At 39.5% G+C, this 18,216-nt stretch overlaps 1 protein-coding gene across 1 annotated transcript in view; it reads left to right on the plus strand.

The window, feature by feature from the left end:
• Positions 1–18,216, plus strand: part of LOC115224418 (DNA-directed RNA polymerase, mitochondrial) — a 55,788-nt gene that overhangs the window by 19,006 nt on the left and 18,566 nt on the right. Inside the window, exons 9-20 of the mRNA XM_029795316.2 lie at positions 1,175–1,265; positions 2,006–2,079; positions 4,058–4,189; positions 4,887–5,003; positions 5,667–5,708; positions 7,972–8,048; positions 9,048–9,117; positions 13,253–13,388; positions 14,389–14,528; positions 15,138–15,238; positions 16,542–16,662; positions 17,259–17,343. Coding sequence (XP_029651176.1) covers positions 1,175–1,265; positions 2,006–2,079; positions 4,058–4,189; positions 4,887–5,003; positions 5,667–5,708; positions 7,972–8,048; positions 9,048–9,117; positions 13,253–13,388; positions 14,389–14,528; positions 15,138–15,238; positions 16,542–16,662; positions 17,259–17,343 — 1,186 coding nt within the window. The remainder of the gene's footprint in view (positions 1–1,174; positions 1,266–2,005; positions 2,080–4,057; positions 4,190–4,886; positions 5,004–5,666; positions 5,709–7,971; positions 8,049–9,047; positions 9,118–13,252; positions 13,389–14,388; positions 14,529–15,137; positions 15,239–16,541; positions 16,663–17,258; positions 17,344–18,216) is intronic.

An 18,216-nucleotide genomic window follows, 5' to 3' on the forward strand; every position in this document is an offset into this window, starting at 1 on the left:
TAGCAGTATTTCGTCTGCCGCTACGTTCTGAGTTCAAATTCCTCCAAGGTCGACTTTGCCTTTCATCCTTTCGGGATCAATAAATTAAGTACCAGTTACGCACTGGGGTCGATGTAATCGACTTAATCCGTACCAGTCCTTTTTTGTCCCCTCTGTGTTTAGCCCCTTGTGGGTAGTAAAGAAATAGGTATGCTGATATCATATTTATCTTTGTCTTATACATATGTAAATACATACCAAGTCATTGTTTCAGTGATGTATGCCTCAATTTCCTGCTCCAATGGACTATATTTTAATTTGGTTTCGTGTTTTCTCTGATCTAGCACATCTGTAGTCAGAGATGTTCCAACTGTGACCATCCCATATTTTATTCAGACATAGTAATTTGAATGAGTATAGTTGTTATGTAGCCCCTAGTCAGACCTAATCCAGCTGACCTATAGTCAAATACATTCCAGGGTGTCAATAGCACCATCCGAGCGTGATCATTGCCAGAGCAGCCAACTGGATTCCGTACCCATGGCACGTAAAAGGGCACCATTCGAGCGTGATCATTACCAACGTCACTTCACTGGCACGTGTAAAAAGATTCGAGCAAGGTCATTGCCAGTACCACCTGACTGGCCCTCATGCCAGTGACACGTAAAAGCACCACCCATTACACTCATGGAGTGGTTGGCATTAGGAAGGGCATCCAGTTGTAGAAACTCTGCCAGATCAAGATTGGAGCCTGGTGCAGCCATCTGGTTTGCCAGCCCTCAGTCAAAATCGTCCAACCCATGCTAGCATGGAAAGCGGACGTTAAACGATGATGATAACTATGTTATCTAATGTATCCTTGTTGTTATTCAGACACTGTTGTCTAAAATACATTACTTTATATTTCTTGTCTGTTATTCAGAAACACTGTATCTAGGACTATCTTATGTGTCCTGTCCTTTGTTGAGACACAGTTTATCTAAGACTACATTATTTTATGTGTTTTGTCTTTTATTCATCTCAGTGCATTGAGAATGTCTTCTATTGTAAAGACAGTGGTGTGTGATTTGAAGAAGATTTGATAGGTGTGTCAAGCAGTCCTAGAGAAAATGTTGTCACTCCTGTCAGATTTGCACATCCTTTACTGTATATGTTGTTACCAATGTAAAACCTTTATATCTCATTCTGTATTCAGAAACCGGTTCTTGAGAAGCTGTTAAGTAAATGGAAGGGAGATCTGGAAGCTGGCTTCAAAAGGAAGATTAATATCTATGAAAACAAGAAATGTGAGTATATAGTTCGAGTCATCATCATCATCATCAATCCAACACCCTAACTCCAACTTTGGACTATCCACATACAGACTGGAAGTAGCACAATTCAGTCCATTCTCACCAGGGGATGTTGTACCCTTGCACAATACTGAGTATCTTATTCTATTTTCTACTCCTGGTGTAGACCATCTTATCTTATCCTTGTTTCAGTCATTTGACTGTGGCCATGCTGGAGCACCACCTTAAGTGGAGCAAATCAACCCCAGGACTTATTCTTTGTAAGCTTAGTACTTATTCTATCGGTCTCTTTTGCCAAACCACTTAGTTATGGGGATGTAAACACACCAACATCAGTTGTCAGGTGACGGTGGATACACACACATGCACACATATATATACATATATACGGCAGGCTTCTTTCAGTTTCTATCCACCCAATCCACTCATAAGGCTTTGGTCAGCTCGAGGCTATAGTAGAAGACACTTGCCCAAGGTGCCACGCAGTGGGGCTGAACCCGGAACCATGTGGTTGGTAAGCAAGCTACTTACCACACAGCCACTCCTGCATTTTCTAAGTATATTTGGAGATCAAGAAATCATTGCATTGCATGGGAAATTCTAGGTGCAACAGTTTTTAAAACCAATTAAGAAATGTTTCAATGGATTATTTCATGTTTCTAAATTTGACATTTCATTGTCTTTTTTTTTCTTTCTATTTCTTTTCTTCCTCCAAAACTTTGGAAACACTTCAGATGAGAATTCTATGACCCTCTATCCTTACCTGAAACTGTTCCCTGTCAAAGACTATGTGAACATCATGTTAAGAGTAAGTTATTAATTATTTTTTGTTGTTATTGTTGTTCCTGTTGTATGGATTGGTTAACTGAAATTACTAGAGTTTTTGAAAAATACTGTCCAGGTTTTATTCTTGCTCTTAACATTGAGTTCAAATCCCACCAAGGCCAACTTTGCCTTTCATTTTTTTCAGAGCTGATTGATAAAATAAAATACCAGTCAAGTACTGGGTTGATCTAATTGATTATACCTCTCCCTCAAAAGTTGCCTAAATTAGAAACAATCATTTCAAGAGGAATGAATTGGCAGAATTGCTAGCGTGTTGTAAAAATGATGTGCAATATTTGTTCCAGGTCTTACATTCTGAGTTCAAATCCTGCTGAGATCACCTTTAGTTTCTTTCAGTATTGATTTAACTAACTCTTTCCTCTCACAAAAATTATTGACTTTGTGCCTAAATCAGAGCTCACTGCCTTAATAATAATAATAATAATAATAATAATAATAATTAATAATAATAATAATTAATAATAATAATATTAATAATAATAAATAATAATAATAATAATAATACTGAGTGAGAGAGCAGTGCTTGCCATCAAAGTGACATGGGTAAAATATATGAAGCCCAGTATACCCATCTGATAAGGGTACACCAAGCAGATGCAACACAACCATGAGCATGACATGGTGATCTCATATGAAGATAATAAACAGCACATGGCCTTGCAGGTGAGGCCCAGTTAGAATTTTCTTCAGGTTGAGTAGCCCATCCTGTTCAAAAGGTCTCTGAATGAGGCTTGTTTAAGGATGTTTCTGGAGAAGAATTATTCAGTAATCTTAAAAATGTATAAATACACTTTTATTTCACATCTCTCTTGCTTTTACAAAGATTTAGGCAGCGGAAATACTGAAATGTGAACCTAGTGATTATAGATTTAAAAGCCCATAACTCTGAAACTACTTCAACTAGAAAGTGGAAAATTCAGATCTACTATTTCTCTATTGCATTGAGTCAGCACACCAAGTTTGGTAAACACTTGAGCTGGTGTTATGAACCCTGCTAGAATTTTGCATGATTTGGGCCAGAAGTGGTGATCAAATTCTTAAGTTGGGGGTGACATTTTTTTTCAAATAAAGCAAAATAAATGTTAGTTTCCTGACTTCTATGAAATTATTCATTGAAATACAGTATAGGGTTATTAGACTGTGAAAAAGTCATAACCCTAGTACGTACATATATATATATATATATATATATATATATAGTAGAAATATGTTACAAAAAGAAAATATAAAATACACGTGGAAATGTAAGGGGAAAATTAGAAAATTCAATGAAAATGCACATTGTAAATAAAAAAAGAAAAGGCTTTTTATGAAAGGTAACGACAGATATATATACATTTGGATGGACTGAGGTAGTAATAAAATACATAAAAGTCAACATAAAAGTGGAACATGCCCCCATCTTTTGGAGGGTTCAGAATTTTACTTCAAACAAGGAGAAATATTTAAGATCAAATCAAATTTCGCCTGCGCCTCGGAAAATCTAATCATAAAAAGCCTTTTTTTTTTTATTTACAATGTGCACTTTCGTTGATTTTTTTTTTATTTTCCCCCTATATATATATATATATATATATGTATGTATGTATATGTATATATATATATATATATATATATATATACCCTTTTTACTTCCAGTCTTTCAAAATGTGACCACGTGTGTACCATTGGCGAATTTTCTTTCCTCTGTCTTCCCTTCTCTGGATCTTTCCTTCTCCTATGTTTCCAACGAAGAGCTCTGCTCGAAACGTTAAATCCTCCTTCTTTCCTTCTTCCTGAGTATCCAATAATACTATATTTGTTCCATGTCCTCGCGTTGTTATGTTTTTTTGTGCTTTCATGTTTGGATTAACTTTATATATATATATATATATAATATATATATATATATATTATATATATATTATATATTTCCATATATGTGATGTTTATTTCTGCAGGAAGCTCAGCGTTTGGCTAGTGATTCAGAGGCATTCAGCCCTAGCCTCAATTTCCTCTGGTTACGTATGGGCAACAAGGTTTACTATCGCTTTCTTATTGAAGATAAAATCAACTCTTTGGTTTCCAAAAAGGTAAAAACCTATTTATTTTTACATATTTTTCATTTTGCTACATTTTATGCTTTTTTCGTTTCTTCTTTTTTTTTCTGTTCCATCTGCAGTATTAGTGATACATTCAAATTTTCCATGCTTGCATGAAGCCTCTTCAGCTGTGCCTCTGTGGGGCTCAGCATCCTGAGATCATCCCTCACCACTCCTGTGCCCATGTCTTCTTTTCTCTTTTTTCTATTCAATAAATTATAACAGTGATGAGGTGCAGGTGAGGTTGTGTGATTAAGAACCTCGATTCCCAACTATATGGTCTTGAGATTTGTCCCACTGCACAACACCTTGGGCGAGTGTCTTCGATAGTCCTGGCTGACCAAAATCTCGTGAGTGGGTTTGGTAGATGGAAACTGAAAGAAGCCTGTCACATATATTGTTGTTTGTTCCTTCTCGAGCCATGCCTGGCTCATAAGGGCCGGTTTCTTGGCATATAGGTTCCACAACTGGACAGGACACCGGTCCGTCGCAGGTGAGCTGCAAGATGCAGGAGGAAAGAGTGAGAGAAAGTTGTGGCAAAAGAGTCAGCAGAATAAAATAAGTACCAGTTGAAAGCTGGGGTCAATGTAATTGACTTACCCCCTGCCCTGAGCTTGCTGGCCTTGTGCCAAAATTTGAAACCAATGCATGTCACATTTATATGTTTCTTGTTTATTTTTTACTGCAGACTGTCCACTTATACAATGAGTATATTGAAAAATACAATGAAGAACAACCCGAAATGGTCAATCATCGACTTATTTGGTTGAATCTGATGAAGGAACACAGTGATGGGCCATCTTTGGTAAATTGTCTTGCTTTGATACTTTTACATAATTCCTTCCATTATGTTTTACATAGCATTGTGAAATGTGTTCCTCAAGTCAGTGAGGTCAATTGACTTCCGAGAAGTAGCAACCAAATCTCTCTCAAATCAAACTTTCTAACTTTGAGATAAAAGACATAGTAAGTAGCTTGCTAACCAACCACATGGTTCCGGGTTCAGTCCCACTGCGTGGCATCTTGGGCAAGTGTCTTCTGCTATAGCAGCCCCGGGCCGACCAATGCCTTGTGAGTGGATTTGGTAGACGGAAACTGAAAGAAGCCTGTCGTATATATGTGTATGTTTGTGTGTCTGTGTTTGCCCCCACTAGCATTGCTTGACAACCGATGCTGGTGTGTTTATGTCCCCATCACTTAGCGGTTCGGCAAAAGAGACCGATAGAATAAGTACTGGGCTTACAAAGAATAAGTCCCGGGGTCGAGTTGCTCGATTAAAGGCGGTGCTCCAGCATGGACGCAGTCAAAATGACTGAAACAAGTAAAAAGAGAGAGAAAAAGAGATACAACAGGTTCACACTGTGGACATGTTATTTTCTCTATCAAATTAATACTTATTTATGTTTTCTATTTTTATTTTCATCTTCTCTTATTCATTATTAATTAATTTATTAATTTGTTCTTGCAGGATGTTCCTCTCAAAACCTGGCCTCTTCATGTGGTTAAAGGGGTAAGTAGTATACCTAAACAAAGGGTGACTTTGAAGAAAGTATGAATGTTATAACACCCTTCCTTTGTCTTTAACTCTAAGTGAATGAATTTGTGTTAATCAGTGGTTCTTAACAGAGGTCCATATGACCCTAGGTGGTCCATTTAAAATTTTGTGGAGTTCACACTAGCAAAATAGTAAATTGGGGATCCACAGTAGTATTTTTGATAGAAGTATCTATAAAATTAGCTTTTAACCCTTTAGCATTTAAACTGGCCATATCTGGCCAAAAGTATTCTGCCTGTTTTATGTTCAAACTGGCCAGATCTGGTCTCTCACACCAACCCTACAATATCATCTTAAAAATTAACAGCTACCTCATCAAAATCTCATAGCTACAAGATGATGCATGATTAGTTCAAAACAATGTGGATTAAAAAGCATTAATTTTGGCAGAATAATGTGAACACTAAAGGGTTAAACATCAAATGGCTATGGAGATCCACCAGAATAAAATGATAAACAAAGGGGTCTATAGATAAAAAATGGTTGAGAACCTCTGGTGTAGACAAAGACTATGTGAAAGTTCACCAGACGGACTACCTGTTATTGGGGTGGTGAACTTAATCCATCACTTAATTCAATTCACCTGTCTATTGGATGTACCTTTAGTAGAGCCCAGTCTGATGTTAGCATAGGGACCAAATCTTTGATTTGTTAATATCAAGATTTTCCCCTTCTTGGATCATTCTTGTAAATCCTGCAAAAATGTTATGGACACTGCATTTCTTCTGACTAAGACATAAAATAGCAAATAATAATAATAACGTGGCCGATGCCAACACCACCTTGACTGGCTTCCGTGCCGGTGGCACGTTAAAAGCACCAACCGATCGTGGCCACTGCCAGACTCCCCTGGCACCTGTGCCGGTGGCACGTAAAAAGCACCCACTACACTTGCGGAGTGGTTGGCGTTAGGAAGGGCATCTAGCTGTAGAAACACTGCCAGATCACACTGGAGCCTGGTGCAGCCTTCTGGCTTCCCAGATCCCCGGTTGAACCGTCCAACCCGTGCTAGCATGGAAAACGGACGTTAAACGATGATGATGATGATGATGAACAACAATAATAATATTGGCAGCAGTATCGAGAGTGAAAGGCAAGTATTTTTGACTGGTACTTTATTTAATAGACCTTAAAATTATAAAAAGCAAATTGGCCTTGGCATGGTTTGAACTCATACATGGCAGTGGAAGTTTTGCTGCTGTGAGCTGTGAGTTTGCTTTTGTATCTACCATTTGTTCCATTTATGAAGTGTGTGGAAATGATTCGTTTATCACTGATTCATACAGCACTGTTTTACAGACAAACTTATGTAAAAAACAAGGCTAGATGTATTATGGAAACCTCAATGATGTCTTGGTTTTCATAATTTTAAGGTCTATTAAATAAAGTACCAGTCAAAAATACTTGCCTTCCACTCGCTAAACTGCTGCCAATATTATTATTGTTGTTATTATTATTTGCTATTTTATGTCTGAGTCAGAAGAAGAAATGCAGTGTCCATAACATTTTTGCAGGATTTACCAGAATGATCCAAGAAGGGGGAAAATCTTGATATTAGCAAATCAAAGATCTGGTCCCTATGCTAACATCAGATTGGGCTCTACTAAAGGAACATCCAAGAGACAGGTGAACTGAATTAAATGATGGATTAAGTTCACCACCCCAATAACAGGTAGTCCGTCTGGTGAACTTTGGTATAGTCTTTGTCTACACCAGAGGTGCTCAACCATTTTTTTTATCTATAGACCCCTTTGTTTATCATTTTATTCTGGTGGATCTCCATAGCCATTTGATGTTTAACCCTTTAGTGTTTGCATTATTCTGCCAAAATTAATGCCTTTTCATCCAAATTGTTTTGAACTAATCATGCATCATCTTGTAGCTATGAGATTTTGATGAGGTAGCTGTTAATTTTTAAAACGATATTGTAGGGTTGGTGTGAGAGACCAGATCTGGCCAGTTTGAACATAAAATAGGCAGAATACTTTTGGCAGGATATGGCCAGTTTAAATGCTAAAGGGTTAAAAGCTAATTTTATAGATACTTCTTTCAAAATTTGTATTTTGCTATTCACACACTCACCTGTACAGGTTGAACTATGTAAAATGTTAGTTGTTTCTTGCAATACATACATAGAAATCAAAACTTTTCTCTCCTTTGTGATGTCAGCTCATTTTTTAAATTTTGCCCTCGTTTGATGTTAGTTTTTGTCTTTCAGGTCGGAAGGATTCTGTTTGACATAATTCTATATGACTTACATATTGAGCTGAACCGAGACAAAGACAAAAGTAACAGGTATGTTCCACTTAGTTGTTGTTCTTGTATTTACTGTGGAAGCCACTTATTGTGATCACTCCAGGATAAAACCTTTTTAGTACAATAACCAACTAGCACCTTTAAATTAGGACCAATTAATTTTTATGACCAATAATTAGTTAATAACATTAACCCTTTAGTATTTAAACTGGCTAATCTGTTTTATGTTCAAACTGACCAGATCCAGGCTCTCACACCTACCCTACAATGTTATTCTACATTAAGTAATTACACCATCAAGCTCTTGAAGATATGAGATAATGCATCATTAATTCAAATCAATGTGAATCAATAAGCATTATGTTTGATAGAATAATCTGAACACTCTGGCGTTAGGAAGGGCATCCAGCTGTAGAAACACTGCCAGATCAGACTGGGCCTGGCGCAGCCTTCTGGCTTCCCAGACCCCAGATGAACCGTCCAACCCATGCTAGCATGGAAAACGGACATTAAACGATGATGATGATGGTGATGATGACTAAAGGGTTAAACAGATAAAAAATGTTGAGACCAACAAATTTTAATAAGAATAACCAACTGATGACATTAAACAGATAGCAAGTTTGAGATCAACTAATTAACCTCATAATAACTGATTGATAATATCTATGATTGTCATAAACAGCTTTCATTGTATATGGAAATGTGTTGGTGGGTGACATTCAATTCAATTCAATTTTTATTGGCTCAAAAAGCAAAAAGCAAGGCCATGTAGGGGGACAGGGAGTTATGCACAGGGAGGGTGGTCATACAAAGAGTTCAGGCCATTTCTGGTCAAGGAGACTTTGAACCGAGCGGTCGTCGGCATCTTCACTATCTCGTCCGGCAGCTTATTCCACGGATCTGCAACCCGGACATAGTGTAGTGTAACTGATAAGATCCCAGTGAACAGTTTACAGACCTTTTTAATATGCCTCTATCTATCCATCTCTTTCTCTCTCTCATACACACACTCACGTATTGTTTGTATTTTTCCAGTCAAAAACATATCCCAGCCTTTTACACAGTTTATCGGAATTACAGCTTCATCACAAAGGAAGAAGTTAAGGTTTGTGGTTGTTTTGTTGATCCAAGTAATCTCTTATCCTCCAGGCTTATGGCAGACAATAGATATTTAGGGGTAAATAACTGGGTAATGTCTTTAGATTCATTATCCTATATATACCTTGTATCTGCCCAGTTCAGGTCCATGCTATGCACCTGAACATGTCATGATTTACATATATGTATGTATATATATGTATATATATATATATATCGATCAGCCCTGTAAGGGAGATAGATCTTAAATATCTATAACGATAACTAATGAATTATACAGAATATGCAAAAACGAGGCGAGGCTGAAATAGTAAACAGAGTGGCGACTAGGGGGCTCAGAATAATAATAATTAATAAATAATAATAATAAATAGAGATACGGATGAATTAAAGTTCAAACATTTCTTATCTTGGGATCACTTCGTTTACGGACAGACTTGGCAAAAGGAATTCGGAATCAAGAATGAAGCAGGTTACTAGCTTAAGTATGCATAGCCATGGAGAGAAGTAGGAAGAGAGGAGTCCAGGCGGCGCGCCCGCCCTACCCACCCCCACCACCACCCCCACCACCACCCCCACCACCACCAATACCAATACCGGATATCTCTATTTTGCTCCAACTATACCGGATGTCGTTTCTCCCACCACCATTATAGGTGTCTACTCTTTGAACCCCCCTCTTCAATACGCTATTTCACCATGCATTACCCCTCTCTCGATATCCTACCTACGTTCTACTTGCCTAGAACCTGTCCTCTGAACCACCCCTCCCACTGGTGCTCCCCTATATTTCTGCACCCCCCCACCACCATTATAGGTGTCTACTCTTTGAACCCCCCTCTTCAATACGCTATTTCACCATGCATTACCCCTCTCTCGATATCCTACCTACGTTCTACTTGCCTAGAACCTGTCCTCAGAACCACCCCTCCCACTGGTGCTCCCCTATATTTCTGCACCCCCCCCACCACCATTATAGGTGTCTACTCTTTGAACCCCCCTCTTCAATACGCTATTTCACCTGCATTACCCCTCTCTCGATTTCCTACGTTCTACTTGCCTAGAACCTGTCCTCTGAACCACCCCTCCCACTGGTGCTCCCCTATATTTCTGCACCCCCCCCCCATAAAAAGCACCATCCGAACGTGGCCGATGCCAGACCCCTCTGGCACCTGTGCAGGTGGCACGTAAAAAACACCCACTACACTCGCGGAGTGGTTGGCGTTAGGAAGGGCATCCAGCTGTAGAAACACTGCCAGACTAGACTGGAGCCTGGGGCAGTCCCGAGCTCCCCAGACCCCGGTCGAAACCGTCCAACCCGTGCTAGCGCGGAAAACGGACGTTAAGCGATGATGATGATGATGATATATATGTACTGCTCTCTCTCTCTTTATGTATATACTAGCACTATGACCCGGCGTTCGGGTCATAGTGCTAGTGCATGCATATACAGCTGCGTATGTGTACACATACATGCGATTACTGTCCAAATCTCCGACCAATCACATACAGCTAGCTGGCATTCAATTGGTGTATCAAGTTTCGGGCATTTTGATTGGGTTTTGGATAGAAAATTCACAAAAAAGTCACTTCTATTGATTTTGTAATGGCTTTGCGGGGTGACTGGGGAAATGTAAAGATGTGCACGACCACCCTTGGACGGTTTTGAATGACCATAGAAAGTGCGAGCCCCCTAACTGAAAAATTGTGGATTTGTATAAAGGACACACACACACGCAGACATTTTGCCGTTTATATATATATAGAGATATAGATATACATCATCATCAGCGTCATCATTGTTGTTTTAATGTTCACTTTTCCATGTTTGTATGGGTCAAACAATTTATCGTTTCTAAGCAAGGTAATATTTCTCCATAAACAGACATGTTTTGCAGAATATTGGAAATGAACGACCATGCTTGTTTGACAGTGAGACCTATTTACGACCATCTTGTGATGTCAGAACAAGGAAACACACAAACCCATGCTCACACAAATAACACAAACACACACGCGGGTGTTTGGGCTAAATTTCTTATCTCCTCCTTTTCCATAATAATTCCTTATTTTAAACTCTATTTAACCATCTCACATCATCTCTGATGAATGGATATCCATAATATCCCAGAAACAGGCGTAAGACTATATCTACATCTGTTTTCCTTATAAATGTCCTGGAAACTCCTCACAGCCTTGGCTTTGTTATCTCATTCTGTCTAATATATATACACACATGCACGTGTGTGAAGTTAGCTTCTTTTTGTTCCAACTACCAAATGCACTTGCAAGGCTTTGATCAGCCTGGGGCTATAAGTAGAAGACACTTACCCAGGGTGTCATGCCAAACTCATGTGGTAGGGAAGCAAACTTCTCAGCCACAGCTGTAGAAACCAAGGAATGGGGCCTGGTGCAGCTCCTTTCAAATCATTCAGTCTATGTCAGCTTGGAAAATGGATGTTAAAAGATGACAATGATGATGGTCATGATCACACACACTCTCTCTCTCTCACACACCATCCACAATAGTCCTGGAGGTACTCGAAATATGAGGTAAAGTAGGATAAATGATTACCACCTGAGTAGTTAATCAAGTTACGTAGGAAGGTGATATTCTCGTGCCGGTGGCACGTAAAAAGCACCATCAGATTGTGGCCATTGCCAGCCTCGTCTGGCCCCTGTGCCGGTGGCACGTAAAAAGCACCCACTACACTCACGGAGTGGTTGGCGTTAGGAAGGGCATCCAGCTGTAGAAACACTGCCAGATCAGACTGGAGCCTGGTGCAGCCTTGTGGTTTCCCAGACCCCAGTTGAACTGTCCAACCCATGTTAGCATGGAGAACGGACATTAAACGATGATGATGATGACTAGCATAGAAGTGTCATTGTAAATTTCTACAAAGGAAATTTAGTGGAATCAAATTTTTGGATCTAGTTGTGAAGGTCATGGAGAGGGAGCCATACATAGCACAGTTGATTTCTAACAGAGTAAACCTAGAGGAGATGCATTTTGGTTCAATGGCAGAATCGTTAGCACACCGGGCGAAATGCGTAGCCGTATTTCGTCTGCTGCTACGTTCTGAGTTCAAATTCCGCCGAGGTCGACTTTGCCTTTCATCCTTTCGGAGTCGATTAAATAAGTACCAGTTACGCACTGGGGTCGATATAATCGACTTAATCCGTTTGTCTGTCCTTGTTTGTCCTCTCTGTGTTTAGCCCCTTGAGGGTAGTAAAGAAATAGGTATAAGTACGTTCTGAGTTCAAATTCCGCCGAGGTCGACTTTGCCTTTCATCCTTTCAGGATCAATAAATTAAGGACCAGTTACGCACTGGGGTCAATATAATCGGCTTAATCTGTTTGTCTGTCCTTGTTTGTCCTCTCTGTGTTTAGCCCCTTGTGGGTAGTAAAGAAATAGGTATAAGTACGTTCTGAGTTCAAATTCCGCCGAGGTCGACTTTGCCTTTCATCCTTTCAGGATCAATAAATTAAGGACCAGTTACGCACTGGGGTCAATATAATCGGCTTAATCTGTTTGTCTGTCCTTGTTTGTCCTCTCTGTGTTTAGCCCCTTGTGGGTAGTAAAGAAATAGGTATAAGTACGTTCTGAGTTCAAATTCCGCCGAGGTCGACTTTGCCTTTCATCCTTTCGGAGTCGATTAAATAAGTACCAGTTACGCACTGGGGTCGATATAATCGACTTAATCCGTTTGTCTGTCCTTGTTTGTCCTCTCTGTGTTTAGCCCCTTGAGGGTAGTAAAGAAATAGGATAAGTACGTTCTGAGTTCAAATTCTGCCGAGGTCGACTTTGCCTTTCATCCTTTCGGATCAATAAATAAGGACCAGTTACGCACTGGGGTCAATATAATCGGCTTAATCCGTTTGTCTGTCCTTGTTTGTCCTCTCTGTGTTTAGCCCCTTGTGGGTAGTAAAGAAATAGGTATAAGTACGTTCTGAGTTCAAATTCTGCCGAGGTCGACTTTGCCTTTCATCCTTTCAGGATCAATAAATTAAGGACCAGTTACGCACTGGGGTCAATATAATCGGCTTAATCCGTTTGTCTGTCCTTGTTTGTCCTCTCTGTGTTTAGCCCCTTGAGGGTAGCAAAGAAATAGGTATAAGTACATTATTTTTCATCATTCAGCCTCATCCAAAAACAATGAAAATATTCCAAACGAACAACACATCAGAACTGGTGTTCGACACGGTAGCATTGCCAATGCTTGTACCACCTGTCCCGTGGATATCAGAAAACCTAGGAACCAATCTGCTAGCCACTAGTGAGTATTTTCTTTAAGTTTTCATCTTCTGTTACCATTTATTTTTATTGTTGTTAAGGTGTTGAATTAGCAGAATTATTATTATTGTGTTGGACAAAATGCTTAGTAGCATTTCTTCCGATTCTTTACTTTCTGTGTTCAAACTCTGCTGAGGTTGATTTGGCTTTCATCCTTTCGGGATTGATAAAATAAGTACCAGTTAAGCACTGGGGTTGATGTAATTGGCTTAACTCTTCCCCACCCTAAAGTTCCTGGTTTTGTGTCACAATTTGAAACTATTTATCTTTATTGTCTTTGTTTTAAATGGATTGGAAAAAGTATCTATCTATCTATCTATCTATCTGCTCAGTCGAAGTCGACTCTCGGTTACTCGATGGATCAGTGTCCTCCAGTCAGTTCTATCCTGGGCCGCTTCTTTCAGATTGGCTATGTCCATTCCGGTATCACTCTTGATGGTGTCAAGCCAGCGGGTTCTTGGTCGGCCTCTTCCTCTCTTGCCACTGACCATTCCAAGCATGATGTCCTTCTCCAGGGATTTTATCCGCATAATATGACCAAAATATGCCAATCTATGCTTGGTGATCCTAGCTTCTAGCGACATTTTCGGCCTGATCTGCTTAAGAACTTCTCCATTTAGCATTGGATTAAATACCAAGTGGCATTTCAATTATACCTTTACTACATTCTGAGTTGAAATTCTGCTCGTTTTTAATTACCTTTCATCCTTCCATAGACATAAGTGTATGTGTGAGTTTGTATGCATGGAATGAATGCATCTTTAAAAATCAAACCTCCTTCACTTCATCCATTCTCCTACATATTTTCAAATCAGAAGAAAAGAGAGCTTTCCTGGGCTCTCATTTTTGTCTTGTTGCTAAATAGTGATTATTTGTGTGACAAGAGTTTTAGTCATAGGGATGATCTCTCTCCCTCTCTGCCGTTTACTTTTATCAACTCTATCCACTGTATTTTCAACCCTTCTATGTCATCTATTCCACAGCTAAACTGGTCCGCCTGGCAGATTCCATGCATTCTCAGAATAAACTCAGCCAAGTCACCCATAGTTCTTCTGAAGAACTGTCAGCTGTCTTTGATGGTTTAAATATTCTCAGTGCTTGTCCTTGGACCATTAATAAACCTGTAAGTTTGTGTGTATATTACATATCTATATATATTTGTGTGCATTTACCTATATGTGCCTGTTCTGTGTATGTATATGAGTGTGTGTGTGTATGTATGCCTGGAGTTTTGTCTATATATATCTCTGTGTGTGTGTATATATGCCTGTACATGAGAGAAGGAGAGTGTATTTGTGTGTGTGTGACTTCCGTATCCGTGGCACGTAAAAGGGCACCATTCGAGCGTGATCGTTACCAACGTCGCTTCACTGGCATGTGTAAAAAGATTTGAGTGAGGTCATTGCCAGTACCGCCTGACTGGCACCCATGCCAGTGGCACGTAAAAAGCACCCACTATACTCTCGGAGTGGTTGGCGTTAGGAAGGGCATCTGGCTGTAGAAACTCTGCCAGATCAAGATTGGAGCCTGGTGCAGCCATCTGGTTCGCCAGCCCTCAGTCAAAATCGTCCAACCCATGCTAGCATGGAAAGTGGACGTTAAACGATGATGATATATATATATATAGAGAGAGAAAGAGAGTGTATGTGTGTGCACACATGTATACTGTACACATTCTCATAGATGTGTTTTACTGTCAGTAATCTTGTTTCTCTACTTCCTCCTACTTCAGATTCTGGACTTAATTATTAAAATATTCAACAACAAAGGTAACAAAAACCTAGATATTCCACCGCCATCCTCAGAGTGTCCACCATATCCTAAAATAACAAGGTAAATTAATTCTTTTTTTCTTTTTTTTGAAGTATGTATTTTTTTAAATAGACCTTTTAGATTCTATCCTTGCTTAAATTCTTGACACTGTGTCATTTCTGTCTGTCTGTCTGTCTTTCGTTTTGTGTTCTTAGTAATAATGTAGAATATGTGGTTTATTAAAAATCTGTCGTGGAAGCGTCATCCAACCAAAATGCAAATATATGGGAAACTACCACCTGTATCATCTCTTGTTAAAGGTAGAAGAGTCCAGTTTGCTGGACATTGTTGTAGAGCTGAAAACGAGGTAATATCTACTCTTTTCCTCTGGAAGCCATCTGCTCGTGATACCCAAGGGTGCACATTCTCTTACCCTGATGTAATCTCCAGGGATACTGGCATCCAGCAACAGGACCTCCGTAATGCTATGACGGACCGTGAAGTCTGGCGTAACATAGTAAATTCCATTGTCTCAACCACGGTCGAACAATGATGAATTATTGAAAATTTTTTTCTCGTGCTTTGCATTTCACACAAGATCTGCTATAACTTGCTACATCTGTTCTTTTATGTTGGTGTAGCTTCATTATCTCTTTCTCTTTCTCACTTGTTTCAGTCATTTGACTGCGGCCATGCTGGAGCACCGCCTTTAGTCGAGCAACTCGACCCCGGGACTTATTCTTTGTAAGCCCAGTACTTATTCTATCAGTCTCTTTTGCCGAACCTCTAAGTAACGGGGACATAAACACACCAGCATCGGTTGTCAAGCAATGCTAGGGAGACAAACACAGACACACAAACACACACACATACATATATATATATATATACATATATACGACAGGCTTCTTTCAGTTTCCGTCTACCAAATCCACTCACATGGTCGCAGTCAAATGACTGAAACAAGTAAAAGAGTAAAGAGTAAACTAGCACTATGACCCAGCAACGCCGGGTCATGGTGCTTGTGCATGCATATACAGCTGCATGCGTGCACACATACACGCGAGTACTGTCCAAATCTCTGACCAACCACATACAGCTAGCTGGCATTCAATTGGTGTATCATGTTTCGGGAATTTTGATTGGATTTTGGATTAAAAATTCACAAAAAAGTCACTTCTATTGATTTTTTAATGGCTTTTAGGGGTGACTGGAGAAATGTAAAGATGTGCACGACCACCCTTGGACTGTTTTGAATGACCATAGAAAGTGCAAGCCTTCTAACTGAAAAATTGTGGATTTGTATAAAGGACACACACACAGACAGACATTTTGCCATTTATATATATTGAGAGATATATGTGTTGTTTGTTTTTTGTTATAGTGATATGACAGTTCAGCAACGGTCACAAGCTCAGAGGTTGCGTATAAAACTGAAGCAACAGAGTGCTGAGATGTACAGTTTGTGGTGTAATGAGCTTTATAAACTCTCCATTGCCAACCATGTAAGTTTTTTTTTAGCTATATTTGTCTTCTGTCTTACTTACTTGTCATTTGCTATTTCGTCTGTCGTTACGTTCTGAGTTCAAATTCCGCCAAGGTCGACTTTGCCTTTCACCCTTTCGGGGTCAATAAATAAAGTACCAGTTTCCCACTAGGGTCGATGTAATCGACTTAATCCCTTTGTCTGTCCTTGTTTGTCCCCTCTATGCTTAGCCGCCGAGATTGACTTTGCCTTTCATCCTTTCAGGGTCGATAAATAAAGTACCAGTTTCGCACTGGGGTCGACGTAATCGACTTAATCCCTTTGTCTGTCCTTGTTTGTCCCCTCTATGTTTAGCCCCTTGTGGGTAATAAAGAAATAGAAATAGGTATTTCATCTGTCGTTACGTTCTGAGTTCAAATTCTGCCGAGGTCGACTTTGCCTTTCATCCTTTTGGGGTCGATAAATAAAGTACCAGTTTCCCACTAGGGTCGATGTAATCGACTTAATCCCTTCGTCTGTCCTTGTTTGTCCTCTCTATGTTTAGGCCCTTGTGAAGATACTGCTTCTATTTTATTTAATGGATTTTAAAAAATAAGGTCGTTTATGCCTTTTCAGTTCCGAGATGAAGTGTTCTGGTTTCCTCACAGTATTGACTTCCGAGGACGAACATATCCTTGCCCTCCTCATCTTAACCATTTAGGTAAGTACAGACTCCTCATTCTTATGCTTATACTCTATACCAAAGGTTCTCAGCCCATTTTGGCCAAAAGGATCTATTCCATCTCAGTCACAGATTTTTAAAAATTAATTCTTTTTAACTAAACAGTTTGAAACTTAGAAAACTGGTAGAATTTCTCATGTAGAACCTGATTTACTTACTCTTTCTCTATTACTCTTTTACTTGTTTCAGTCATTTGACTGCGGCCATGCTGGAGCACCGCCTTTAGTCGAGCAAATCGACCCCGGGACTTATTCTTTGTAAGCCCAGTACTTATTCTATCGGTCTCTTTTGGCGAACCGCTAAGTGACGGGGATGTAAACACACCAGCATCGGTTGTCAAGCAATGCTAGGGGGACAAACACAGACACACAAACACACCCACGCATACATATATATATATACATATATACGACAGGCTTCTTTCAGTTTCCGTCTACCAAATCCACTCACAAGGCATTGGTCGGCCCGGGGCTATAGCAGAAGACACTTGCCCAAGATGCCATGCAGTAGGACTGAACCCACAACCATGTGGTTGGTTAGCAAGCTACTTATCACACAGCCCAAAATTTTACATTTTAGAAATTGTTTTGCGTTAAAGTTGTTGTATTTGGGTGATTTCAACCAATTAACGATGTGTATTTGGTTGAAGAAAGCTTCTGCTGTTTGTGATAGGAATTGAAGAGGAACAACTTCTGGGTCGTCTCTGCTAAATGTCACCACTCTGTTTGAAGAATCAAACATATATATAATGTATATTACATTATATATATGTTTATGTGGGCCGACCAAAGCCTTGTGAGTGGATTTGGTAGACGGAAACTGAAAGAAGCCCGTCGTATATATATATATATA

The sequence above is a fragment of the Octopus sinensis genome, linkage group LG25 (genome assembly GCF_006345805.1).
Source record: "Octopus sinensis linkage group LG25, ASM634580v1, whole genome shotgun sequence".
Lineage (NCBI taxonomy): Eukaryota > Metazoa > Mollusca > Cephalopoda > Octopoda > Octopodidae > Octopus > Octopus sinensis.